The sequence below is a fragment of the Penicillium canariense genome, assembly GCF_028826845.1.
Source record: "Penicillium canariense strain IBT 26290 chromosome Unknown utg000001l_segment0_segment0, whole genome shotgun sequence".
In the NCBI taxonomy this organism is placed as follows: Eukaryota; Fungi; Ascomycota; class Eurotiomycetes; order Eurotiales; family Aspergillaceae; genus Penicillium; species Penicillium canariense.
The window spans coordinates 2,498,817-2,523,991 of record NW_026622728.1 but is presented as its reverse complement, the minus strand read 5'-3'; the positions used below and the strand labels follow the sequence as shown (position 1 = coordinate 2,523,991).

The following is a 25,175-nucleotide window of genomic DNA, read 5'->3' as shown; positions in this document are numbered from 1 at the left end:
GCAGGAAGAGGATCAGAAATTGAAATCACACCGCAATGGCGTGGACAGCGGAAAGGAAAGAAGTTGAACCGATCAGACTCGAGCCAATTCGCGAGGCCGCAGCTCTTCGCGATGGAAATTTTCGGAGAAACCGTGCCTCCGGCCGGTGCTGGCCATTGCCGCAAGCTCGCCAGTTCACTTTTCCCTCTTCGGGCAGCTGGCCAGGTACCTGGTACTTCCCATACCTGCCCCACCCGCGGGGGAATGCGTGTGATGGCCAAGTACAGGAAGGTACTCAGTACCCACCCTGTCACATCACCCTAAGCGCCTAAGAGCAACTCGGCGGCTGGAGGGAGCGTCTCACAGGCTCGAGCCATTCGACCCCTCCGTGGTATAAAGGCGGCTGCACATCGTAAGTCCCCATGCCTCTAAATTTATTCCTTCCCCGTCCGTGTAGTATAATATATTTTGCCCTCCGCCGCACGCCGCATCCCCAAACTCTCAAGGCAAACATGCCTCCGCAACCCGGCGAGGAACGTATTCTGACTATGTGAGTCCAGCTAACTTTCTCCGCAGGTCCCCCGCAATGTGCACTCAGTGGCACAGGAATGGAATCTAACAGCGCAAATGCCATAGTTTCGCCGACATACATTACTATTTTACTCCACCGATTTCGAAGCCCTTTCACCACCGATTTGACAAGGGCTCCTACTTATACATTTACCACGATGCCTCCCAGAATCAGGCACGGATTGAGATTGCCAACAACCCCGGGACTTTAGACCAGGATGCGTTTCATGGGGCCATGAACAACGTGCATATCCGACACTCAGCCCACTTCCCAACCCGCTGTACCTTGACGGTGGACGGGGTTGCTAGTTCAGCTCAGCGGCAGGTCTCTCAGTACGACTGGCGACTACCAGGTGCAGATTCACGCAGTGGACACCTTGAACTACATCGGCTTCATACACTTGATATCTACTTTTGGACGTTAGATGATGCCAATGAGTTCTTGGACACTGTCGGACGTGTTCTAGCCATTGCCCAACTTGAGACAGATCGGCCAGCGGCGCAACTAGACCCGCCGATGAGCTCTGTGGTCCAGCAACTTGAGAGCGTGGCTATCTCTGATCCTGCTTACCAGAACGGACAGACACCCAACTCCCGATCTGAACCCCCGGTGGTAGCAGCTCCAACCGCACAGGGGCCTCCTCAAACCATGAGCTTCCCACCCCCTCCTCCAAGCGGGCCACCGACCGACCATCAACCATCCCATGCCGGGACCCAGGCTTCTGCAGAAGAAAGGCGAGATTCGGCCAGCTTCGCCCCTCTGCCATACAACCCTGCAGCACCGGCAGCCCCAGAACCGATCAAGCACCGCGAGAAGACACCCCCACCAGAGGACGGCACCCAGGGCACTGGCCTAGCTGCAGCAGTCGCAGCCGACCAAGGCATCCCATACACTCCCCCGCACCAGATGGGCGGCACCCCAGGACTCAGCTCCTTCGCACCTCCACCGACCTCAACACAAGGCATACCATACCCAGGAGCACCAGCCACCGCTGAAACCGGCTACGCCTCACCACCCCCGAGTGCCGGCCTCTCACATACAAACTCATTCCCATCTCATCAACCCAACCAGACCCCAGGAGGTCTCCCCTCATACCCGCAATCCTTCCATACAGGGCAACTGGGACCTGGCACACCGGGGTCGGCCCAAATGTCTTTTGCTCCGCCACCGCAAGATCCTAACGCACACCTCTATGCTCAGCAAGTATACGGTACTTCCCAGTCCCCGCCTCACCAGATCGAACACGCCGCTCCAATCGGCGGCTACTCGAACTACTCGTATGCACAGCCCCAGGCGCAACAGCCTGCGTCTTCCGAGTACGATATCCACAGCCAGTTGTATCGGCCGACGGAGGCGGAGGCTGGTGGGCATGGACAGAAGAATGCGCAGAAGGCGATGAAAGCTCCCGGGCAGCGGCCGCGGAAGTTGGAGGATAATGTGATGAAGTTGGAGAGCGGGATGAATCGGTTTTTGAAGAAGTTGGAGAAGAAGCTGTGATGGATGTTTCGTTGGATGCAATATGGTTTTATTCAGCATTATATCGAGTATGAACATATTTTGCCTGCAACTGTACGTTGGGGACGACGTGAGGCTTCACAGTTCTCCTTGGCGTCTTGACATTATGTATGGAGGAGTTGCAAAGTCTCCAATGGGCTCTTGAATGAATGGTATTGGCTAGCTGCGTGGTTACGGTTTATTGTCAACATTTCCAACTCACTAGAATAATATCTTGGGATTGATCACATGTTAGATTTAGGTTGATGCATTCACCTGGCTGGAGGTATAACTAATGGCAGATTTCTTCCCTATAAGCTCAACTACTCTAAGTAGATGTATTCTTAGCCAGCGCGAATACATATACCGATGATAAAAACTAGAGATATACAACAGCCAAAAGTATGGCCAACCTCACCTAGCGCCCACCTTTCGGTCATGGGCGACTCGCCGCTCTATTCAGGCGGGCTTCAGGTGGCAGTTCACCCACCTGAATATTCTTCGCCTAGAGGGGTGAAGCCCTACCCCAAAATGCCCAAAGGCACTTTCTAATCAGAGGAGAGATTTCGCGGTGTGAGAACATACATCACTTTGTTGCTTTCCTTCCTGCCCCTCCTGGTCGCTCGAATCGAAACCCCCCCCTCCCCTCTCCTTCCTCTATCTCTTCTATTTCTCTACTACCTTCCTGACATTACACTTACCTTAAGTTGACCGCAGCCAAGGACAAAACGCCCTGGTGTAGGCTCACGCCTGTAATGTGGTGAAGCTGAGCGACCTGGATTATTCGAAAATTAGACGGACCATTCTGCTACGTATAGAGGGCGACAATAAGTGTGCACTGAGCCATCTTGATAAATCTATCTCTTGTTATTCGCTAGACTGCGGCATAACCTATAGAATCTAAGACCTATTATAGGTTTTGGGTCGGCATGGGTAACCTATACTAACCTATTAGGTACCTCATAGATTATAAATAGTGCAAATATAGAGGGCTAATGCCTTTACATTATTTGCATAGTATTGTGATAAGGGCCTAGTCTTTGATAAAAGAGTGTATTCTGTAACAAATACCCAGATTGGAGAGAAGGGAGAACGGAGAAGTGCTGGAGCTGTTGGGCCTACCTTGATACCTGTCGGTCTCCGCTAATCAGATCGCTTAGAGCTAACTAATCTATTGACACGTTGTTTACGGGTCTCACGAGTATTGACCTGTATTTTTAGGCTAAGTTGATAATGGAAAGTATCCTTTAGCAGAAGATTGCTATCTTTAAGCAGGGTATCTATTTTCTATTTCGGCAGAAATATTGTAAAGAAATTAGCTTTATTTACTAGACTAATAACATGCCTGCTAATCGTCCGGGGCGGTGTTTGATATGTCCATGATAAGGCGCTACTTCTCTTATCATCCCAATTCAGCCATGTTTGTTCTCATCGTCAAACAGTCACACTAATTCCACTCGCGTCCAGATCGTCACAATAAAGGCCTTAAAAGCTTATATCGGGTGGATTAGCTGCTTTTAGATGTAGTGAGATGAGCCTAACGGAAGCAAGTAGAGACCTGTTTAGCTAGCCGCCCGAAGACGAGGTGTTGTCAAGAGACGCTAACTGGTCAAAGATACAGAGTGCACGCTCCCAGCGCCTCTTTTTAGTTCATCCTTGGAGGCTCTCCAAATCGGCCGCTCGTGAAACCTCCCGTTGTGAAAATGTGCCAATGCTCCTTTTGCCTGCGCGCTCTGCACCTCCGGAGAAAATTTAGGTGGGTGAACTGACACCTAAAGCTGACTGAGGCCCAAGTGCCTATAGCAGCGAGCCGCCCAAGTTACAGGTCAGTCGAACTCTCACTGAAACTCATTGCACCCTCAAGTTATGTAGTCACGCGAGCCGCCTCCAACCGAATGGTGGGCGCTCGAATGGTGGGCGCTCGAATGGTGGGCGCTAGGTGAGCATCACCATAGTATGACCGTTGTATGTTGTCAAACTAAGTGTACAGAAAGAAAAGGGGCCGGGTTAAGCCGTCCACACAGACCGTACCGAAGTCGAGGTGTTACCCACATTTAAACTCTCCTACCCTTGAATACGCTGAAGTGGATTCTCATTCGAGAGACCATGACGGCCGGGAGGATTGTCATGTACGGCAGAGAACAGGGCCATGAAACTCCTGGCCCCCAACTTATGCAAGCTAATGCAAGCTAGCACAGTGACCATCCAACGCTAGTTTCACAAATGAGTTTTGGTACTAATTGGACTGTTCTCCGCCCCGTGCTACACTAATGTCAACTCACGATCCTTTCTGCTCTCAATCACCCTTGCGTCAAAGATGACCTCTACTTCTCAGGGCCGTTCGTCACAGCCCAGGTCGAGTCCCCAAAAGCTGCCTCAAGGAGTGACATCTCTGCAAGTCCCGAGAGTCGCGCATCCAAGTCATCCAACCCATACCATGCTTCAGCCTTCTGGATCAGATACCGACCAGACTGACAAAAGACTAAAACTGACTTCTATGGGAACCGGTGCGGGAAATAGACCAGTATCTTTGTTTGGCTCCCAAGCCTTTGCAGCCTTTTCAGATGGCCAAACGAGGACACAGAAACCAGATGATGCACAACATCCTCACGTATACTCTCACGGTGACTTTGCTTCTGCCACGCAAGTTACGGGAAATCCAGGTGCCCAGACGAGTAATCCCGTCATTTGCAAGGATTTTGGATCCGATTTTCCTGGATTCGTTTTTCGTGGATCAAAGAACTCTCCTCCGGCTTCACAAGAGCCCCAATCGTCTCCCTTTCGCTTCAATAGCAACAGCCAGGAGCAAATCCGCCCGTCTGCGCCGAAGCCAGGGGCCGATAGATGCAATGTATGAGCGTGCTGTGATTAACCTGATGACATTCTGCGTAACTAAGCGGCCTCTATCTCATTGCTAGATCCCACAAGGCCCTCAGCCACAGCCACCTACTCCCGGTACAATAACCTCGCCAATGGGAAATCTATCACTGGACACCACCGACCCAGTCCAGCTTTCTAAATTCTTCTCTGACTGTGGTCGAACTTACCCATTTTACGGCATCCCACCGGAGGAGATCCCAGAATCGCCATTTTTCTCCCACGTATTTCAAAATGCGCTGCTCAATGGGATTCAGCTTGCGAGAAACTCGGCCACCATACTCGAACAATTGCTTGCCCGCCAAAATCGCCATGAACATGCTGGGAGCTCTGTGAAGCAAGCAGGCGAATTGAACTTTGGCACTAAGACTATTGCCTTTCTAGGAAACTCAGGAGTGGGCAAGAGCAGCGTAATCAATTCTCTCCTTGACTTCCCTGATATTGCTTCAATTGTGAGAAACATGGAACTATCTTAGAAACGTTTGATACTCATGAAAGGAAATAGGGGGACATGAGCTCAGCTTGCACCACGGTCGTTACCGAATACAGGCAAATGGGTTTGGGCCAAGCCCAGCGCATCAAAATTGAGGTCGAGTATCTTTCCGAAATGGCTAGCAAAGAACACATCAAAGAACTTTTGTGGAGTTTCCGCCGCAGCATCTTTTTACCAGATGTTTCAGAGGACTCATTGAGCGCAAGTGACTACACAAAAGATGAGGAGTCAAAACAGGCCTGGCTCGCTTTAAGTGCGGCTTTTGGCAGTGAGGAAGGATTTAACCATAACTTCCTTTGCGATCAGTCCGACAGAGCTTTCGAACGGATAACCGACCAATTGGTTTGGTGGTCCAAAAATATCCCATGGCCTTCAGGGAGCACTGACGGTAAATGGACCACATATGCAGAGACTGCAGATGAGTGCTTCGAGTATATAAGACCGTTCGTGCGTGATAGGCTCTGGCCGTTTACTAGGATTATTCGGTAAGTGAATATTATTCCTCCAAGTGCGAGTGACTTTTATTGAGTTTAGCATGCTCTTTAGGATATTCCTTGATGCTCCAATTTTGAGAGTGGGACTTGTCATTGCGGATTTACCTGGTAAGAGTGCCGGCCATTCCAACTTGTCTTCAGTTAACAGCCATCTAGGTCTCCAGGATACGAATCTAGCAAGAGTCAAAGCAGCACAGGAATATCTTACTAAATGTGACCACATATTCCTGGTTGCTGATATCTCTCGGGCCCTCACTGACCAATCTCTGAAAACGTCCTTGGAGTCGGCAATTTCTCATTCTGCACCATCGAGTGGGGAAGATTCAAGGGGGAAGGGATTACGAATCGCGGTGATCTGCACAAAATCAGATGTCAGTATTCTCTCAACACGAGGACACAACATCACTAATAACAAAAAGGTGATCAATGTCAAAGCAGCTCAAAGAGAACTTCGAGGCTCGGAATCCGACTTTCCGATTTCTCGGATCGAAGGACTGGACTCCGCAATCGAGCAAGCTACTAGTCAAGCCCACAAGCAGCAACTGATGCGGGAGTAAGTAGAACACTAGTCCCAAATGCAGAGTGATATTCACCACATATCGAATAGGAAGGAAATACTTTTCATTGAAGGCAGAAACAGACACGTGGAAAGAGGACTCAAGACCGTGTACGAGAATAGTTTGGACGGAGACCTGAATGTCTTTTGCGTGTCAAACTTCCGTTACGAAGAATGTTCTCGTCAACAGGACAGTGAGATGGATCGAAGATTGCGTGCTATAAGCGGTATTCCCGAACTGCGAAAATTCTGCTACTTCCTGTCCGCAGATTCGAGGTTACGCGACGCTAAAAACTTTCTTCGAGCGACGCTGCCCAGTCTAATTACCTCGATAAGCATGCACTGTAGAGACAAAGAATCATTGATGCAAAAGCCACGGGATCCGATGAAGTTTGATATTTCGGCAATGAGGGGAATAAGAGATGTGGTAAGGAATCGATTCCAATGGCGATCCATTCACCTGCCCGCTGACGTTCCGTGGAGATCTTGAGTGATCTCGAGAAAGCCGAGAGAAACCTGGAGATGTGTTTCAAAGATTGGATACTCGAGTATTCTGGTAAGAGTCTTCTCCAATACTCCTTTACGGAGCTGACCATTGCGATAGATAACCGTCAGGCGCACTGGCAAGAAGTTGCAACAAAGAAAGGGCTTGAATGGATTGATGTGAGTGTCTCCATTGCCTGGCAGAACCTCGCTAACAATGTTACAGTGGCCCTGGGGTATGAAAACTTCCATAGTTTATCAGTTCTGGCAATCATGAGGAAGGGAAGAGCAGCTGCGTAGGCTAACATACGTTTCCAGTGAAATACCGAACCTGTTGCCTCAATAGAGGACGACATATCCCTTCCACGGGAAAGTACGTTGACTGGAACAGTGAACTGATTTGGAAAATGCGGGCGGAATCCGACTTCCAGTGGGATGGACTCGAGGATGAGCTTCGTGGGATAATTCAAGACCTATGCGCTTCCATCCGGTACAGGTTCGGGGCTTTGAAGAAGTTCCAATTTGGGGGTAAGCGTACTTGATTTGAAAGCGATGAAGTCAGCTAACGCATCTTTTAGCTCATGGATTTCCCTCCAAAATGATTGAAAGCCTTGACCATCAGCTGCAGGAAGTCAATTTCCAATACGAAAACTCGCAAAGAGATTTGACCTCAGAAATCCGGTACGCCACTGTTCACTGCTTTGATGTGTCATTCTTCATACTAATAATTAATAGAAGCATTCGTGCTAAGACGTTGGAGTCCAACGAGGCGTCATTTATTGTGCAAGAGATGATTCCTGCTTACCGAGCTGCAGTTACAAGTCAAGGCAAGTCAAATAAGTGACTTGGGACAAGACGATTGAAATTTAGTAACAACGCTAACGGGCAAAAGGCCCTGACAAGGCCAAAGCTCAGCGCGACATAGTTCAAGGCCGGATTGAGAGTGGAACACTTTTTCCCAACATCATCCGTGCGGTTTCAAACAGCATGACCAATGTATCTCGAAGATTTTTTGACGACATGGCAAATATCACCGGAGAGGTGTTCAAGCACATCGAACGCGATGTGTACTCAGCCATGGCTCAGAAGGAGAAGGAGAACCAGGCCCGCGATGGGCAACAACACAGAGGGTCGGATTTTGAAGTTCAGCTTCCGCACAAGCTCGGCCGCTTGAAAGACAAACATGCAAGGATCCTGATGCAAATCGCTGATTTTTGAATAATCGTGAACCAATTCTCGAGCTCGTTCCGAAGTTTCCTTGATGATGTGCATCCTTAGACCTGTTTCAATGGCCAACTGGAAGTCTCATTAGTAATTAGCTTTTAGTAAGAATCTCGAGGGTTGCACCAGTAGATAAGGTGTGGTACACAATGTACAAGCTCCATCAGTAGTAAAGTGCGAGCGACGGATTCCTCTTTAAACCGACAGAAATGGGGACTCTGGATCTTATGTATATTTTTATTCGCATATTGAAGGACTTTAATAACATCATCAAGCGTTATAGGGGCTATGGAAATACCCTGTTAGAAAGATATTGTCAATCGATTTCCTGTTAAGTGAAAATATCAATATGACAACCCTGAGAAGTAGATTGCCAAGGGGAAAAAGGAGTAAGAAAGTCTGAAAGCAAAAACATAAAACATACAACAGCCAGGATTCGCATGTGGTCACCCACCATACTACTAACGGGCCGGCGTGTGGCTTAAGTACGGCTGAGCGGACGGGAAGCCCTGTTCTCCACACCCTATGGTCGTATGTACTTGGATCCCTTCTGAAGGACATATACACCTCAGCATAGACTGAAATAAAGCAGAGTCATCAAGTGTAAAGTAAGTGCACTTGTATATCTAGCCTACGCTTCCAATTGTTTATGAATGAGGTTGGTTGATGGGCATTTGTTGCTACCGCTACCCACTACCTAGCGCTATCAATACTAGTAATGTTACTGTCATAACCCAGAGCTCTGTACGCTCTGTTAGTTGCCAAGATATATTCGATCAAACTCGACCTGATTTTCTTTCTCTTCGGCCACTCGGGTATTTAGGCATTCAGGCTTCGCCTGCCGGAAAGCAACAAGCGTTCTTGAGGAACGTCCCATAACAAACAAACCCAGAGAATATTCCGGAAGATAGAGTCGCAAGAAGAGTATATTGGGTTGATCCAAACAATCCCTACTAGTAGATTGACCGATAATGAGTCTATTTAAGAGTCTGTCCATTCTTCCGTAGCACTTTTGAACGAACGTTGGTACTTCCCCGTGCAATCTGCTCTGCTATTACTTTCCTTCTATAACGATATATCTGAGTCGTACGCTGGCAAGCTATCCAAATGTTTCATCGCCTCAGGAGACATAGGTCGGGGAGGCTCTGGTACGTAGTTCTCGGGTACATAATGAACAACCTCCACGAATTCAACATGCAGCGATTCGTACCCGATCATCCCAAGATCTTTCAACTTATCAAAGAAATTCGCCATGAGTCCAAAGTGACTTTCTTTCTCTCCTTTACCCCAGGCCAGCCTGGCTCTACAGAAGTCCTTCTTTCAATCTTACTAGAATCCAGCAGATCGAATCCCGAGAAATGGCATTGACCTACAGCACGCAAAGACCAAGCACGCTCTCTCAGTAATAAATGACAACAAGGTAGTGTAATATGCTCAACCGAAGAATGCAACTAAATCGCTCAATAAAACCATATGCTCCCGATATCAACTCGAAGAATGCAACGACCACACAGGAGACTCTCAGCATCAGCATCACGAGGAATTGAGACTGAGACACAAAAAAACCTGGACGCAAATAGAAACAGATAAACCCTCGGGAAAATGAAACAAAATGCCTGGGAACCAGTACATCACACAAGGACCAATGGGAATGTGAGTCTGGGGCTCCTTGAAGTGGAAAGACCAAGGGTATCAGCACAGAAGATTACAAGGGGGTTGGTCCAGAACGTGATCATGGAAATGGAATGGACGAAGATGAATTTAGCTCAGTGCCAGGTGAGCAAAGTCAATGTCGATGGTATGCGACTTGGCCTGGGCAGCAGGCTGCGCAGCTGGGGAAGACTCCCTAGGCTCCTCGTTGGTCTTTTCTGATGGCTGGGCACTGGTGATATCCATCACCACCTCAGGCACATCATCATGGGAAGCCGGGGCGGCAGTGTCGGTCTGTTGAGGGGCCTCGAGGACCTCAGGCACCACCTTGGGGGTCTCCTTCATTTCAGTAATGGCAGTATCCTCGGTGATAATGGGCTCAGTGGGTGCCACAAGTGCCTCGGCGGTGTCCTCCCTGGGCGCCTCTGCCTCAGCTTGTGGCTCAGAAGAGACTTTCTCGCCACTGGCTTCGGCGGTAGCTTCGGCGGGCACCTCTTCGGCATCCTTCACAGCGGGCACTTCTGGCTCCTCCTTGGGCGATTCATCCTTAGCCTCTGCAACTGGATCAGCAGGAGCCTCAGGAACATCCTCAGCAACAGGCTCAGCAGACAACCCAACTGTAACTTCTGTGGCAGTCGGCTCAACAGATGGCTCAGTTGACTTCGCGACCGGCTGCAGAGTGGACTCAACTGTAGCTTCCTGGATTGTAGGCTCGGTTGGCTTCTCTGCGGTATCATCAGCGATTGCCTTGGTAGGGACCTCCGGCTCGGATTCCTCGATGATGGTATCCTCGGCCTGAGGGACATTGGGTTCCTCAGGAGTCACAGAGGCGACTTCCTCCATATTCTCCTTCTCGCTCTCTGGCTTCTTCTGAGGAGCTTTCACTTCCTCCTTCGGTGACTGTACCTCCTTGTTGGCAGGCTGAGACTTCTCACTCTGGGCCTTCAGAGGTGCGGGCTTTGACTTTGCCTGGGTCGCGCTCCGTTCTGAGGCCCGCCCCATCGACGGCCTAGGAGCTTTAGAGACTGGTGGCTTGGGAGGAGCTTTGGTCTCGCCCTTCTCATGGGTCTTGCTGGCGGAACTGGCTGTTGGACGCATCATCCTAGCAAGGAAGCCCTCGTTGACGGGCTTTGAGCTGGAATCACTGACTCGAGAGCTCGGGCGCTCTGGGGCGGGCTGAGTGGGAAGGGAGGGGCGAGACACTTGCCTACGCACCCCTCCGGCTGGGGCGGCGACACTCTTGAGCGTGGAAGGTTTCCTCGTGAGGGTTGCGGTTGGCTTTTCGGTTCGTCCTGTCACAGGTCCAGCGCTTCCATACTTGGCTGTGGATGACTGAGTCTGGGCTGTTATCGAAGCCGGTAGGCGAACGGACCGGGTGGGTGATTTAGATTGAGTTTTGTTATCAGTGGCACTGCTGGGAGAGGGTTTGTGGGTGTCGGTGGATGGAGTCGAGCCACGAGTCGCCCGAGTGGAGGGCTTGAATGCAGGGTTCAGCGAGGCGCGACTGGGTTTGTGGGCAAGGGCGTTGGCCCTCTCTTTGGCTACTTCCCGGGCCGAGGTCGGTTTGGCACCTGCACTGTTGGTGGATCTTGGCGTAGTCGCAGTCGGTGCGCTCGAGGCGGGCTTGCTCGAAGCGGGCTTGCTCGAAGCGTTGTTTTTGGCAGAGTGAATATTGGATGGTCGCCTGGTGACTGCTTTAGGGGCCAAGTTCTCGGCAGAAGCTCCATTGCTTGAGGCTGCGGGCACGCTTGGGGCTGGCGCTTCCGTCTTTACCAGTGTAGCCTCCTTCGGTGGAGCTGCACTCTCTGTGGGTGCTGATGGCTCCTCGTTACCGCTGACCTTCCGTTCCTTTGTCACTGTTGCAGCCATTTCAGATCGAATATCGTCTGCGGCACCATCGAGAATGCTTGGGTAGGACTTGACATGTCCACCTGGCGTCGGAGAGACCACATTGTTCTGGCGGCGCGTCTCAACCTCCTCCGCATTGAGCTTGGGTCCAAATATACCCGGGCTGTCACTTCGCCCGCTTGACTTCCTCAATGGCGAGCCAGGATTCGACTGGATGGCTCCTTCCACTGTCACAAAGCTGGCACGGACCTTAGACAGCTGCCTGGTCGACCCGGGGGTATCCGAGCCCACGGGAGACCGGCCACGCGACGGTGGGGAGGTGATGGGGCTCTGGCTGTTCTCAAATTTGGCCAGGAGGCTGCGAACACCAGGGTGGGCATTGTCCGACATGGTGTAGGAATGGCGACACGACGTCAAGCAGTCAGGGGAATGGAGCGTGAGGGGAAATCGAGGAACGCGTCGATCGCACAGGGGGCGCGTGGCTGACGGTGGGATGGGGCTGTATGCAGTGATAGATCCCACGGAACCCCCTCCTGGGGTAGAAATCGTGAAAAAGGACGATGAGAGAACACGGTGTTGCTAAAAGAGTAGAGTGGAAGGGGAGCGTGAAGAAGGGTCGATCAGGAAACTAAAGCGCTAGTGATGATTAGCGCGTCCAACGGGGTAAAACAACCTCGCCTTACTGCAGGTCCCCTCCTTTTCAGGGGGCAAACGGGGGTCTCGCGGCCATCTTTCTGCCACGGTGGATTCATGATCTCATCCTGGGCTTTACTCCTGGAAACATCTGCTCATCTCGCCTACCCGCTTCCTGCGATCAGCCTGCGTTTCGGCTCCGTGCCACCAAACAAAACAAAGGAATACAGTATACTGTATTTGGCTACATACATAAATTGACGAGGACCTTTATTGTCATGCTCAGGTCCACAATGTACTACTTAGGTAATGGTTCAATAGTGCCACCTCCTTGCCGGACACGCCGGAAGAGAAACCACGAATGGGCTTGTGGATGCACGTAAACAATGGATCCGCGATCCAAGCTCCAATCCATGGTTCAGGGACGCGATCGAGGGTCTTGGAAGCAAAGAAGCCTATGGAAGGCCGCTAAATACCGTACCGGAATTGAGTCTTCGATACCAGCTACCTTAAATAGCCGTTCGATAACTACTGAATATGTCTAGCCACGTTCTAGAAAGGGGGCTAGTGTGGACCGGGAAATAGATTCCCTAAACCCCTGCGAAGCCCTGCCGGAATCCTACCGACAGTCCATCTGGTCTCATGTGGAGGGATCAACCACCGTGGCCTAGCAGCTTGTCAGCATAAATTTCCGAATGCAGGATCCACGTATTTGACTCTGAACTGTCGACACGGCATACATAAACACGCAGCCGATTGATAGCCATCACCACGACCACAGGTAGTACCGGCATAACTAATATCCGATATTATGTCAGCATTTCTAGCTGGGGGTTGCAGTAGTTATACGAGGTCGGGGCGGCCCTGACCCTTTTTATGCTAATGGATGATCGAAGATGGTCGGCGTACCTCGAAGTAGCGGCTGCGCTACTTGTGTGAAGCGTCGGGTTAAGGCATGCCGCGCCCCGTTTAGATTGAATAGCATTTTTGTTAACCGCGCCACAGTGTGACGAAAGACTCCCAGGATGTGCCAAGTGTGAGACATATGGAAAGCCATGTCCGGGGTACGACAGAGGCTTCAAGTTCATCACCGGAAAGCCATATCGTACCCGCAGGCGTCCACCGGGTAATGGCAGCAGCTCGCCAAACAAGCAGCGGTCCGACAGGGTGAGCCCAAACGCGGGCAATCACTCCCAATCCGCCTCTCAGGTGGCTGTTCAGAAAGAACAGCCGTGGTGCTTGATTTCTGGAGACATCAATGTCATGCAAAGCCTAGAAGCTCTCATTGAAGATTTTTCCCAACCAGCACCATCCTCTCAGAAGCATATTGTTTCCCACTGGTTTAGTTATCTACCTTCTGTCTATGGCCATAACCGAACGCTAGATGCCACCATCAAGTCATTTGCGGCACATCATTTTGGAAAAATCTTTCAAAACAACCAGATGATTGCTTATGCTCGATCTGCTTATGGAGAATCCCTGCATAGACTTCGAAAATCCCTGAAGAATCCTTCTGAGTGCCTCTCTTCACACATCTTCTGCTCCGTTGTACTGCTATGCTTATACGAGGTAAGAGAAGCCTTTTGTCTGCTTATTGAATGCCAGGATCACCAATTTTGACTTTTTCTCAAGCTGTTTACCGATACCGAGGATCCTGAATCCTGGATGAAGCATGCAAAAGGACTTGGCCAATTGGTCAAAATCAGAGGACCTGACCGTTACTGCAACGAGCTGGACATTTCACTGCTGAAGGTTTCACGGGGACTGATCGTAAGCTGAACCCCAAAGAAGATATTGACCCAGCAGCCGTTTTGACCTGGAACAGGTTATGCACTCAATGTTCTCTGGCGAGGCCTGCTTCTTAGCTACCCAAGAGTGGCATCAAATGATGCGGCAACAGTGTGCCCCTGGGATATCGAGCGATCTCCACCAATCCATCGAGCAGTTCTTTGCGTACTTCACATACGCCCCGAGTCTCGTACATAGATTCTACCACCTGAAAGAAATTGATATCACCACTCCCGAGGCACTACAGATCATATCGGCCACGCTGGAACAAGCTCTCGACTTACAGAGCAAATTGGCACCTTGGTACGAGCAATTTTCTCAAATTGCTCCCCCACCTAGTGAAACCTTGACATCGACCGACGACCTTACATACCCGATTGTCTTGACGTATTCAGACATGACACATGCAAGCATCTATTGCGGCTACTACGCCTACATGATCATCATCCATGAAGTCCTGAAAACCTTTGGGTACCCTGGCCCACACGCAGCCATGGTTATCTACTTCCGAGATCAAATTTGCCGATCAGTCGAGTATAGCAGCGTCGGGGTGCTTGGCCCCTATCGACTGGGGTTTCCTCTGAGGGTGGCAATTGAGGTCGCAGACCCTGCAACGAGATCGTGGATCCTCGCTCGCCTAAGCCAATTTTCAAAGATTTACGCTGCTTCCCAACCAAAGAATTTTGAACCTATTCTTGGATCAAATGAACATTAATATGAAATATGAAATTTCTGCTCAACATTATTGGAAGATTCAGCATCCCAACCCGCAAGAAGCAGAACAGCAGACGAGTACATTCAATTTCCAGTCCGCTCTTCGTCGTGAGATACGACGTGCTTGATATCCGCTGGCCCGAAAATAGGCTCTGCCACGGTTCGAGCCGTCACAAGCAAAGAGACGACGAAGACTTCCATCAACAGCCCCATACCAGCGAGGATGCCAACATCACCATAGCCTGGGTTGAACTTCACGGGTCCATACTCCAGCAACAAGAAGTAAATGACCCGAACCAGCAAGAACGGCAAGGCGCAGAGAATCAGTAGGATACCATGGTGGCCGGCCAGAGTCAGAGTTGTACGGGACTTCACCGCAAGCCAAGCAATCAAGCCACAGACAAAAACGAAAGTGACGATGAAAACAATGGAGCCGGCTACCTCAAGTGCATGCATCTTGATGATTCCTCCCACGACCGCCAAAACGATGGCAACGGCGATAGGGAACCGGAAACCATGCAGCAGTACACGCATTGCCTTGGTGTATTTTGAATTTCCCGGTCCAAATTCGCCGGCTTCGCCACTGCATTGAGAATGAATATCAGCGCTGCCTAGATCTTGATGATCGGATTGAGCCAAAGGACCTAGTCTTAGTATATGGTGCTACGTACCATCGCAGAAGAACAAGGCTGACTTCGAATAAAAGAGGCGAGAGGCCCACGCTTTGCATGGACAACTCAGCGGTGAGAATGGATTCATTCGGGGTGGATGTAGAGAGTATCATAGCGGAACTAGCTATTCGAACTGTGATAATAAATGGTGGTCAGCTAATTGTACCATGAGTTTATACGCTGTAAATTTCCAACGTACTCTGCGACAGCAGACCAACCATGCTAAACCAGGAATAGAGGACGCATCGCACTGGGCTTTTCCTCTTCCTATGATGCCAATACCGCCACTCTTGCATATATCGAAGTGATACTTGAACAATCTGAATGAGAGAAAAGATCACGACTTCGGCAATGGCAATGTTGCGCTTCCCAGCCGAGATTGAGTCCTCGGTAGCGCGGGACAGGAGATGGGATGATGACATGATGGTTTGTAGAATATTCTTACTGCAAGAGCATGTCGAAAGCATTGAAAAGAAAGTGCGAGACCTTCACAGTTTAAATATTTCAGCAGACACCCCTTTGGCTTCAATTTTTTGTTGCATACTCCGCCGCCGTATAGATCTTTGGACTGTCGATCGACTCCATCGCGGATACTGACCACTTAAGGTTTAGCGTGATTGTGCAGCTGCGCACGGAACCTTAAGTCTGGCTGAATGCCTCCCTCAAGGCTTGAAACAGCAAGGTAAATTCGACAAGGGGGAAAAAATATAAAATTAGGCGATGGCAAAATAGGAGAAGATGCGCGGGTCAACCTCAAACTGCTGCTCGCGATAACTGTCCCATTTGGGGAGTCCGCTGCTGATCTCTGTCTTCATCACACTCTCTCGGCACTTGAGACCCAATTAAGGTCATTGGCATGGGGCCCCCAAATACAATACAATGATAGGTTCTAGAAATATTTTTCTGGCGGTATCTGCGTACAAGATCAGTTATATCTAAGCTACCTAGAGTGGTCGAGTCACTTGAATCTCGCGCTTTCCTCCGGACCCCGGAGTGAAGCCGGATTAATGATCGTCCGCCGCCGCATAGAAAAGAAATACTCCGATGACGGCGAGTCATTGGAAGTTAGGAAGCACCCCCCAACAAATCGCCATGGCTGCTGCTGCTCGGACACTTCGAATTGGTACGGTTTCTCTTTTCACTTCATATCGAGTGGGCGCATTGATCTTGGGGCTAATCGAAACTCCTCAGGTCTCATCCCCGGAGACGGCATCGGACGGGAGGTCATCCCGGTACGTAGCTCACACGGCAAGACCAGCATCACGGCGATGGGACAGTCAATTGATGAACTATAGGCTGGCCGTCGGATTCTGGAGTCTCTGCCCTCCTCCTTGAACCTCAACTTCAGCTTCGTCAACCTCGATGCTGGATTTGAGACCTTCCAGAAGACTGGCACCGCCCTGCCCGACAAGACTGTCGAGACCCTGAAGAAGGAGTGCGATGGTGCCCTCTTCGGTGCTGTCAGGTGAGCATTGCAATTTCACAAAACTCTTACCCTTTTCTGGTCCAACTTGGCTAACTCCTCATCGCCAGCTCCCCGAGCACCAAGGTTGCCGGCTACTCCTCTCCCATCGTTGCTCTCCGCAAGAAGCTCGATCTGTACGCCAACGTGCGTCCCGTCAAGACCACCGCCGGTAGCAGCAACGGCAAGCCGATCGACATGGTCATTGTCCGCGAAAACACCGAGGACCTGTACGTGAAGGAGGAGCGCACCGTGGAGGGCCCCAACGGCAAGGTCGCTGAGGCGATCAAGCGCATCTCTGAGCGTGCCTCGATGCGCATCTCTACCATTGCTGGTGAGATCGCTCTGCGCCGCCAGAAGATCCGCTCCGCTACCCCTGGCACCTCGGCTCACAGCCAGCCCATGGTCACCATCACCCACAAGTCGAACGTGCTGTCGCAGACCGACGGTCTGTTCCGCGAGACTGCGCAAAGGGCCCTTGCCGCCGAGAAGTTCTCGTCTATCCACGTCGAGGAGCAGATCGTCGACTCCATGGTTTACAAGCTCTTCCGCCAGCCCGAGTACTACGATGTCATCGTCGCCCCCAACCTGTACGGTGACATTCTGTCCGACGGGGCCGCTGCTCTGGTCGGCAGTCTGGGTCTGGTCCCTAGCGCCAACGTCGGTGACGGCTTCGCCATTGGTGAGCCCTGCCACGGCTCTGCCCCCGACATTGAGGGCAAGGGCATTGCCAACCCCATCGCTACCCTGCGCTCCGTTGCTCTTATGCTCGAGTTCCTCGGCGAGGAGAACGCCGCTGCTAAGATCTATACTGCTGTCGATGCCAACTTGGATGAGGCCAAGTTCCTCTCCCCCGACATGGGCGGAAAGGCCACCACTCAGGAGGTTCTGGAGGATGTCCTCAAGAGACTGTGAGATATTGAACTTGTAGATGTCCAGAATAGCAGGAATCAAAAACTTTGTATACGCGTCCAAGGACCCCTTATGATAAATTGATGCATATTTACAGTCGCATATAGCGTCATCGCCTGCCCAGGCTATCGCATTGGCGGCATTGCCGTCAGCTCATTCCTGACTCTGTTGTTGTTCTTGTTGCTGTTGCTGCTGCTGCTGCTGCTGCTGCTGGTGGTGGTTCTCTGAATCCGGGTCTTGCTTGACGAGCGACAAGAGAACAACCAGGTACACGCGACCTGTCTTTGAATCCTTCAGAACGTAGCGCAGCTTGTTGTTGTTGTCCTCATCAACCAGATTTGCCACAGGGATATGAAAACCCGGCAGGTGAATCGCGAGGTCTAGATGACTCCGATGTCACATCAGTCTTGCCCGTTCTATTGTATAGTAGGGAACCAAGGAGAGGATGTCGACTTACCACTGAAAGATAGGTACTGATTGCCAAAATCAGCCAGGTACGTCCTCCCAGCTTCGAAATCGAATGCCATGCGGTTATCCTCGTTCTGGAAGTATTTTCTACGCTCGGCTGCAGTCTGTGGAATCTTGAGCTGGCTGCGACGCTCTGTGCCTTGACCATCGGCGCCCTCCTCCACCACATAATCACTCGTCACCAAAGCCTTCTGCTTCTGGTTCTTGTCGCCAATTCGGAACTGGTTCCATGTGGCTAGAGCCGGGCTAAACAAATAGGGCTTGTCGGCGTATGCGTCGCCCTCGATGGAGGGGTCGAGGGTCCATTTCACCACGCGCAAGGCCGCGTTGAAGCCCGGTGGTAGACGGTCGCGGATCGGTTTGTCAAAATCGTTCCCGAAGATCAAGTCATTGCCATTGATGTTTTCCTTTGGGGTGAATGAGAAAGAAATCGAGTACTGGTCGTTCGTGTGTAGGGAATGCTGGAAGTAGGGGCTCGAGGTTGGTGAAGAATCCGGATATCCTGTTCAATGTTAGCTCTTGCTCAGCAGTACAGAGACACTCCGGTAATATACCGGTATAGTCCTGGATTCGGACACTGAGATCAATGGTTGCACGATCACTGTCCAGCCATAGCGTCTTGCCATTGACCTCGACTGTTTCATGGGTGGCTGTGTCATAGTCCGTGCCTGCTGTCACCGACAGGCGATACTTGGATCCTTTAGCTGACTGAGTCATGACTTCGGAATTGTGATATCGAGTTAGATGCTGCGCGAAGAGACAATGCTGTACATAATCAGTGTGATCAGGCTGAGGAAACGAGCTCAGGCTTTCGAAATGGAACTAAAGTCTTGGAATTTGTAGTCCTTTGGGTTTGTACGGAGAAGGATTGTGGAGGTGAGGACCAGGTCAATAATTAATAATTAAAGTTGGCACGAATCAAGGTTCCGATTGACGTCGCCCTGCCATCATGGAATTGACTTTCTTCCGCAGTTCGACGCTATCCGTGCTTTCGTTCCTTATTCACTACACTGTTGCGTATGCTTCGCACGGTCTGTCGCTCAACAGCCCAGCACAGCCCAGCACAGCCCAGCGCCAACACCAAAAAGAGATAGTATGACCATAGACGTCCAGGGCCATTCTATTTCGAGGGTTCCCCATCTTTTGGGGGCCATGACATCATTCGAGCTCTTGGTATTATCCACTTGGGGAGCTGACCGGAGATGTGATTGGATCGAGCGGTACATGATTCCCAGGAAGGGAAATGGGGGCTATCGTGTGGACCGGACACGCTGGGCCCAAGCTGAAAGGGCGGAAAGTTGATGGTTGAGGTTAGATGCGCAATGTTTGGGAGATGGCTATGGGGCACCATGATCACGCTTGATAAGAGACCCTACACTTGCAAATTCTGAGACCTTCATGATCATCAACGGTCCCCCATTCGGAAAATCTCTCGACAGCCAGTTCATCTGAACCACTAATTTAAATAATGGAACAAACGACTGCGACAGCAGAAGCCCCCACAGCTTCCACGACCGCTACACTCAGTGTCGACTTTACATGGAAGAAATGGAAAGCCCTGATTACCGATGCAAATAAACCCGACGCAAAGCCCCTCTATACAGTCGACTTCCAACAGTTCAAGAACCCGCGCATCATCTACAGACGCGGAGAGAGTGAAGAGGTTATTGGCACTGGCACTCTACACACATTCAATATTGATGCCGACTATGAGCTGCACGGCCGACGTGACACATTAGTTGCCCAGCGGCGCTGGCACACCGTTTACTCCCACCGCTCCCTCGCCCTCTCCGACAATGAGAAGCCGGTCAGATTGACCTGGACCAGTGATAGTGACTTCAAAACATGGGACTTTATCTGTTGCGATGAGCAGCAGATGCCGGTGGCCCGATTCAGCGCCAACCTCTGGGCAATGAAGAAACTCGGAAAGATCGAGTTTATGGGCCCAATGGCGGACAGTGAGGCCTTGAAGGACGAGATCGTGGTCACCGGCCTCACGTTGCTGCTCTGCATGACGCTACGGTCCTCCAGTATCCTCTCTTTCTTCGGAGCCCTTTTTGCTAGCCCGGGTCATGATAAGAAGGACGCTCTGAAGACTCAGTCAGAGTGACGGCCCGATAATGGGAAACCATTTTCAGCGAACGCATGATTGGGGTCTTACGAAGTTCTTGTTTGCCGGGAGAGGGTTGCATGGAGAGACCAGATTCGAGATAGAGCGTGGTGTTTATTGTTGCTTATCCAAATAACTAAACCCACCATGACTCCCTTTGCATGGCTTCCCCAAATTACGCGAGAGACGTATCTAAGGCGGAAAGGTGACATCGCGACCGAGCGACCGAGCGACCCAGTAGCCTAATGCTTCGCGGACGATGTTGTTGCTGGACCATGTTCGATTCGGGTGTACGTTATGCGCCAACATCACCATAAAAGTTTCTGATGCCCGATCGACAAAAAGCGATGTCCCCGTAAAACCAGTATGTCCCCCAGCTTGCAAACCAGCCATCGGCCCAGAGAAGTAGAACTGGTTGAGTTCGAAGCCGATACTATGTTCATCGCCCGGGAACTTGGCGTTGAAATTGGTGAACATCAGGTCGACGGATTGGGGACTTAAGATCTGCTTGCCACCATATGTGCCATTATTGAGAATCATCTGGCACAGAATTGACACATCGCCGACACTCGAGAAGAGACCCGCATGTCCACTGACACCATCTAGAGCCCAGGCATTTTCGTCGTGGACGGTGCCTCGCACAGGCTGAGGGCGCTTGGGTTCAGAGTCACCCAAAACTTCAATCTGGTATTCTGTCGGGGCCATGCGGGCATAATAAGGATTAGAACTGGCGTTGGTATTACCCTTGTTGAAAAAGGTGCTTGTCATGCCGAGCTCCCGGGTAAACGAGTCCACAAGCTTATCAAATGGTGTCTTCGTAATCCTTTCCAGGACGAAACGTAGGTTCATAAAATTGAGATCCGAGTACAGGTATGTGGACCCCGGAGGATTGGCAAGTTCATGCTGGATAATTGCGTCAACACGCTGCTGCATGGTTGTGTAGCGCGGATCGTACAGTCCTGGTTCAGGGTCCGCAGGGAAGCCGCTGGTGTGGGTTAAAAGCATCAAAATCGTGACATTGCGCTTCCCACTGGTTGCAAACTCAGGCAGGTATTGTGAGACAGGTTTACGATAGTCCAGTTTTCCGTCATCGATGGCCCGCAATACTGCGACAGCGGTAACAACTTTAGTCAAACTAGCCATGTCGTAGATCGTGTTCATTCGGGCTGGAACCCATTCGTCCGATGGGAGCAGCGTGCCATGAGCATCGGCATATAGGCTAGCATTGCCAAAGGCAAACGCGCTCACGATTGTCCCTTGATGGCCGACCATGACGGAGCCCCCTGGGAGAATGGGATGGACCTGCTCGTACGAGTGGGATCCATAGTTGGCCGGGCGGGTGTATTGGCTTAGGTTCAATTGCAACTGCTGTAAAGGCTGAGGAAGCATTCCGACCGACTCTGGCGAGCCATGTCTGAGAACACGGTCTGCTGCCGCGAAGCGCAAGCCAGAACTGGCGATAATGCCGATGGCTATGACCGACTTGAGTCCCATGGCGGAGCGAAGTGATTCTTCACTTACCTAGGCACTGAATGGCCACTTTGCTCGGCTATATATGTACCACGGCCGTCTTTCCCCGGTGCATGAAACAATTAACATCGGATGCTACTCAAAATAGTAACCTTGGCACTCGGTTCCTGCGATCTGCACGGGATACGGGTTCAACTCTCCACCAAGCTCGGTTCAGGGGGAGTATCTCGTATCCCTCGAAGGCCCTAGTCAATTTACACCCCGCACTTCCAAGTTTTCGGAGAGGGGTCACCGATAGCGAAATGTTGGAAATTAAATTGTCCGGGCATTAATGTATATACAGATGTAGATAGGAAAATGTCAGTCCCGAAAGGGGATACGAGGTAGGAGCTTATGCCCGGTAGTCCCACCAAAGAAAGATAAAGGAGAGATATGATCTATGTATCAATGAGATCAGAGGTTGGTAGGTCAAGGTCAGAGTCGATTCCCCCAAGGCCTTCATTTGCGAGAAAATCCTCTTCGGAGAGAATGCCGATCCCACTATCCATGCGACGGCGATTCTTACCTCTCCCCATTTCGACATCAACGAACCGAGTCATGCTAACAGGGGTAATGGGCTCGCTTCCCATGATCGTTGTCCCGTCAGACATGAGATCATCCGACTTGAGCTCCCAGTTTGCCGCGCGCACTTTGGCTCGCCGACGTTCCGAGTTGACGGATTCTCTCATAAAGGCAAATGAGCGCGCTTGCTCGGTTGCCCATTTTTCGAGGAGCTCATCGCGAGCTTCGATCTCCATCTGGAGCTGCTCTTCTAGGCTGTTGTTGACCTGTCGCAGAAGATGAGCCTCAGACCTTGCACTTTCGAGAGACGTAGTGAGTTCGGAGATGCGGACATTGAGAGTGCCTGTCTCTTCCTCATGCTGCTGCTGCTGTTCGCTTGCCTTTTGCCCCAGGCGCTCAATCACTGCCTGATGCTCTTTTTCGAGCAACTCCATCTCCGTGGCAAGCTCGCAAGCACGAATTCGGTGCTGTTCGACGGTCTCTTCGAGCTGCCGAATTCGGAATTCAGTTTGGGAGGCAGCACTTTCCATCGCCGAGCGTTTTTCCCGTTCACTGGCCACTTGCGCCTTAAGACCGGAAACTCTTCTCTTGTATTGTTCTTTGAAGGCCAGGTTCTCGTCTTCCAAATGGCCCACCATCTCTTCCAAGCCCTTCACGTCTTCGTGGTACTTATCCAGGGCGGCGTTTAATCTGTCAATCCCTATGGTCTTTTCTTGGTCTTCGTTTTCGAGGTCTTGCATTCGCATTCTAGTGTGAACCATATCGCTGGCAGACGAAGCGATGGAATCTTCGAGTTTGCTGATTTTGTTTGCGGCGGCTTCATACCGATGTAACAAGTTGTCAAACTGTCCACGAAGAGCCTTCTCGCGACCGAGCGAGCCATGATAGTGACTGCGCTCTGTTTTCAGATCGTTGGCCAGAGACTTGACACGCTTGACCAAGGCACCTAGAGTGGCTTTTCCATCTTCGAGGCTCACGTTGGCAGTTTCCCCAGGGATTGCGTGCTCAAGTTCAAGGCGCGCAGAGCGGAAGTGAGATCTCATATCGTCAATCAATCCATCTGAGTTGGTGCCAGAAAACCCGAGGCTGGAGCATGCTTGGCTGATACCTTCAAGTGCTTGAGTTGCATCGGAGGCACGGCAAAGCGCAGTAGTCAAAATACTGCTGATATTATCGAAAAAGTCCGGAGGTGGAGATGATTGTCGAAGGACATCACCAAAACCGGATCCCTCAAAGGTCGAAATGTGCGTGCGACAAGCATTGAAAAGTTCTCTCTTCTCATTTCTGGCAGCCTCTAGATCGAACGTGAGAGTCTGCATATCAGAATCCTCTGTGGATTTCATGACCCGCGCCTGGGCTGAGACGTCGGCATTTTGATCGAATACCGTACGGCTATCTGGTACCGGCGAGTAGTCATCACGCCTGCCACGGAAATCTGGTGAGTTGGAGACGATGATAGCGCTATCATTGAGTGTGAAGGTGTCTCCATCGTTGTCGAGTGATGGGTCTGGGGTGTCCAGTCTATGATTGGAAGTCACGGAGATTTCATCTCGCAGTCGTGCAGTTTCACGCTCCAGCTCACGAACGCGAACCTGAGGAGACATCCAGAAAGATTCATCGGAAGGCAGCTGGTCTTCCGAAATTTCGTGCCTTTGTTTCAAAGCAATCAATTCGCGCTGTAGAGAGTCCCGCTCTTGCCGCAAAGCATCAAGGGTCTTTTCGAATTTTACAGAACTCCGGTTGTCCCGCTCGATGCTATTGATTTCTTCACTCAGGCCGAAGCGTCGGATTCTCCTCTGTGTTCGAGTGTCCAGTATTTGGCGGAGAGGAGTGAACTGCATCACCCTTTCGGTACTTGTTTCATCGAATGGCTCAACTGGATCGAAGGACCGCTGGACGCGCGGTGTTGGAGCAGATCCCCGCCGATGCGCTCGCCGACTCGGTGTGCCATTGCCAAGCCTCGAGAAGCCGGTGCCTCGCTCTCCACACGAGGTGCGCTTCATCGCAGGGGTCAAGCCAGTAGAGCAAGCCGGAGTATCCAGCAACCGAGGCCCGGGATCGGAGAATCGAACTCGCTTCCTGGCCTTTTTCGGGGTGGAAATAGAATTTTTCACGGCATGCTCAATAGTTCGGTGTGAGATCGGAGATTCGCTTCTTGTATCCGAGATAAGACTGTTTCTGCGTTTGCGTGCAGACAGTCGTGTTTCCATTGTTGGTGGCTAATGTTTGACAGTAGCCGAATTGGCAATATAGAAGATGGAATTACCCCACTACCCCGGGCGTGTAGTGACCAGGACAAAAGAATTGTTGGTGGACTGGGTGAATGGCAAAATAAACAAGAAAGACCACAAAGGGCGATCGCTTATAAAGTCGAGTCTATAGATCACAACATAAACAAACAAGGTGGGGCTCCTGCAGGCAGCAGGGGCTCTTCGCGCCTGCCTTCGTGTACTAGACCCAATATGCTTTCCTAATCCGGCCATGTAAACAAGCTTCTTCTTCGGGAGATCACGTGCCACAGCGCATCAGGAATGCTACTTTGGATCTTTACATATTCACAGCTCACCGATCAAGAGATAAATCAGGTATGCAATACCCGTGAGAATATACTGTCCATGTAGGCATCGATCCCAAATATCTCTCGTACTCTCACGATCGTGAGACGGCTGAATGCCATCCCTTCCCTATATTGCCCATCGTATCAATAGACGTTCAAGACT

General features: G+C 50.9%; 10 protein-coding genes across 10 annotated transcripts; 5 read left to right on the top strand and 5 right to left on the bottom strand.

The window, feature by feature from the left end:
• Positions 1 to 491: 491 nt before the first annotated feature.
• Positions 492 to 2,047, top strand: N7482_000872 (uncharacterized protein; the record flags this gene model as incomplete). The annotated part of the gene is made up of 2 exons (XM_056682997.1): positions 492 to 529; positions 616 to 2,047. 2 exons carry the CDS (start codon positions 492 to 494, stop codon positions 2,045 to 2,047), a joined length of 1,470 nt encoding a protein of 489 aa, XP_056546603.1.
• A 2,969-nt stretch (positions 2,048 to 5,016) lies between these two features.
• N7482_000871 (uncharacterized protein) lies at positions 5,017 to 8,165 on the top strand (the record flags this gene model as incomplete). The annotated part of the gene is made up of 12 exons (XM_056682996.1): positions 5,017 to 5,373; positions 5,427 to 5,899; positions 5,949 to 6,016; positions 6,065 to 6,461; positions 6,516 to 6,891; positions 6,948 to 7,020; positions 7,069 to 7,127; positions 7,174 to 7,183; positions 7,266 to 7,475; positions 7,526 to 7,628; positions 7,683 to 7,768; positions 7,840 to 8,165. The coding sequence occupies 12 exons, from the start codon at positions 5,017 to 5,019 to the stop codon at positions 8,163 to 8,165; spliced, it is 2,538 nt and encodes an 845-aa protein (XP_056546602.1).
• A 1,764-nt stretch (positions 8,166 to 9,929) lies between these two features.
• N7482_000870 (uncharacterized protein) lies at positions 9,930 to 12,056 on the bottom strand (the record flags this gene model as incomplete). Its single annotated transcript, XM_056682995.1, has 1 exon — positions 9,930 to 12,056. The coding sequence occupies one exon, from the start codon at positions 12,054 to 12,056 to the stop codon at positions 9,930 to 9,932; it is 2,127 nt and encodes a 708-aa protein (XP_056546601.1).
• A 1,139-nt stretch (positions 12,057 to 13,195) lies between these two features.
• N7482_000869 (Zn(II)2Cys6 transcription factor) lies at positions 13,196 to 14,802 on the top strand (the record flags this gene model as incomplete). Its single annotated transcript, XM_056682994.1, has 4 exons — positions 13,196 to 13,246; positions 13,305 to 13,868; positions 13,932 to 14,069; positions 14,125 to 14,802. The coding sequence occupies 4 exons, from the start codon at positions 13,196 to 13,198 to the stop codon at positions 14,800 to 14,802; spliced, it is 1,431 nt and encodes a 476-aa protein (XP_056546600.1).
• Positions 14,803 to 14,885: 83 nt separating this feature from the next.
• Positions 14,886 to 15,894, bottom strand: N7482_000868 (uncharacterized protein; the record flags this gene model as incomplete). Its single annotated transcript, XM_056682993.1, has 3 exons — positions 14,886 to 15,384; positions 15,473 to 15,605; positions 15,672 to 15,894. The coding sequence occupies 3 exons, from the start codon at positions 15,892 to 15,894 to the stop codon at positions 14,886 to 14,888; spliced, it is 855 nt and encodes a 284-aa protein (XP_056546599.1).
• Positions 15,895 to 16,564: 670 nt separating this feature from the next.
• lysB (homoisocitrate dehydrogenase lysB) lies at positions 16,565 to 17,849 on the top strand (the record flags this gene model as incomplete). The annotated part of the gene is made up of 4 exons (XM_056682992.1): positions 16,565 to 16,595; positions 16,664 to 16,704; positions 16,768 to 16,937; positions 17,006 to 17,849. The coding sequence occupies 4 exons, from the start codon at positions 16,565 to 16,567 to the stop codon at positions 17,847 to 17,849; spliced, it is 1,086 nt and encodes a 361-aa protein (XP_056546598.1).
• A 150-nt stretch (positions 17,850 to 17,999) lies between these two features.
• On the bottom strand, positions 18,000 to 19,031 carry N7482_000866 (DUF1769 domain-containing protein; the record flags this gene model as incomplete). Its single annotated transcript, XM_056682991.1, has 3 exons — positions 18,000 to 18,226; positions 18,304 to 18,816; positions 18,869 to 19,031. The coding sequence occupies 3 exons, from the start codon at positions 19,029 to 19,031 to the stop codon at positions 18,000 to 18,002; spliced, it is 903 nt and encodes a 300-aa protein (XP_056546597.1).
• Positions 19,032 to 19,782: 751 nt separating this feature from the next.
• Positions 19,783 to 20,424, top strand: N7482_000865 (uncharacterized protein; the record flags this gene model as incomplete). The annotated part of the gene is made up of 1 exon (XM_056682990.1): positions 19,783 to 20,424. One exon carries the CDS (start codon positions 19,783 to 19,785, stop codon positions 20,422 to 20,424), a length of 642 nt encoding a protein of 213 aa, XP_056546596.1.
• A 192-nt stretch (positions 20,425 to 20,616) lies between these two features.
• N7482_000864 (serine hydrolase domain-containing protein) lies at positions 20,617 to 21,918 on the bottom strand (the record flags this gene model as incomplete). Its single annotated transcript, XM_056682989.1, has 1 exon — positions 20,617 to 21,918. One exon carries the CDS (start codon positions 21,916 to 21,918, stop codon positions 20,617 to 20,619), a length of 1,302 nt encoding a protein of 433 aa, XP_056546595.1.
• Positions 21,919 to 22,331: 413 nt separating this feature from the next.
• On the bottom strand, positions 22,332 to 24,665 carry N7482_000863 (uncharacterized protein; the record flags this gene model as incomplete). Its single annotated transcript, XM_056682988.1, has 1 exon — positions 22,332 to 24,665. One exon carries the CDS (start codon positions 24,663 to 24,665, stop codon positions 22,332 to 22,334), a length of 2,334 nt encoding a protein of 777 aa, XP_056546594.1.
• Positions 24,666 to 25,175: the final 510 nt, after the last annotated feature.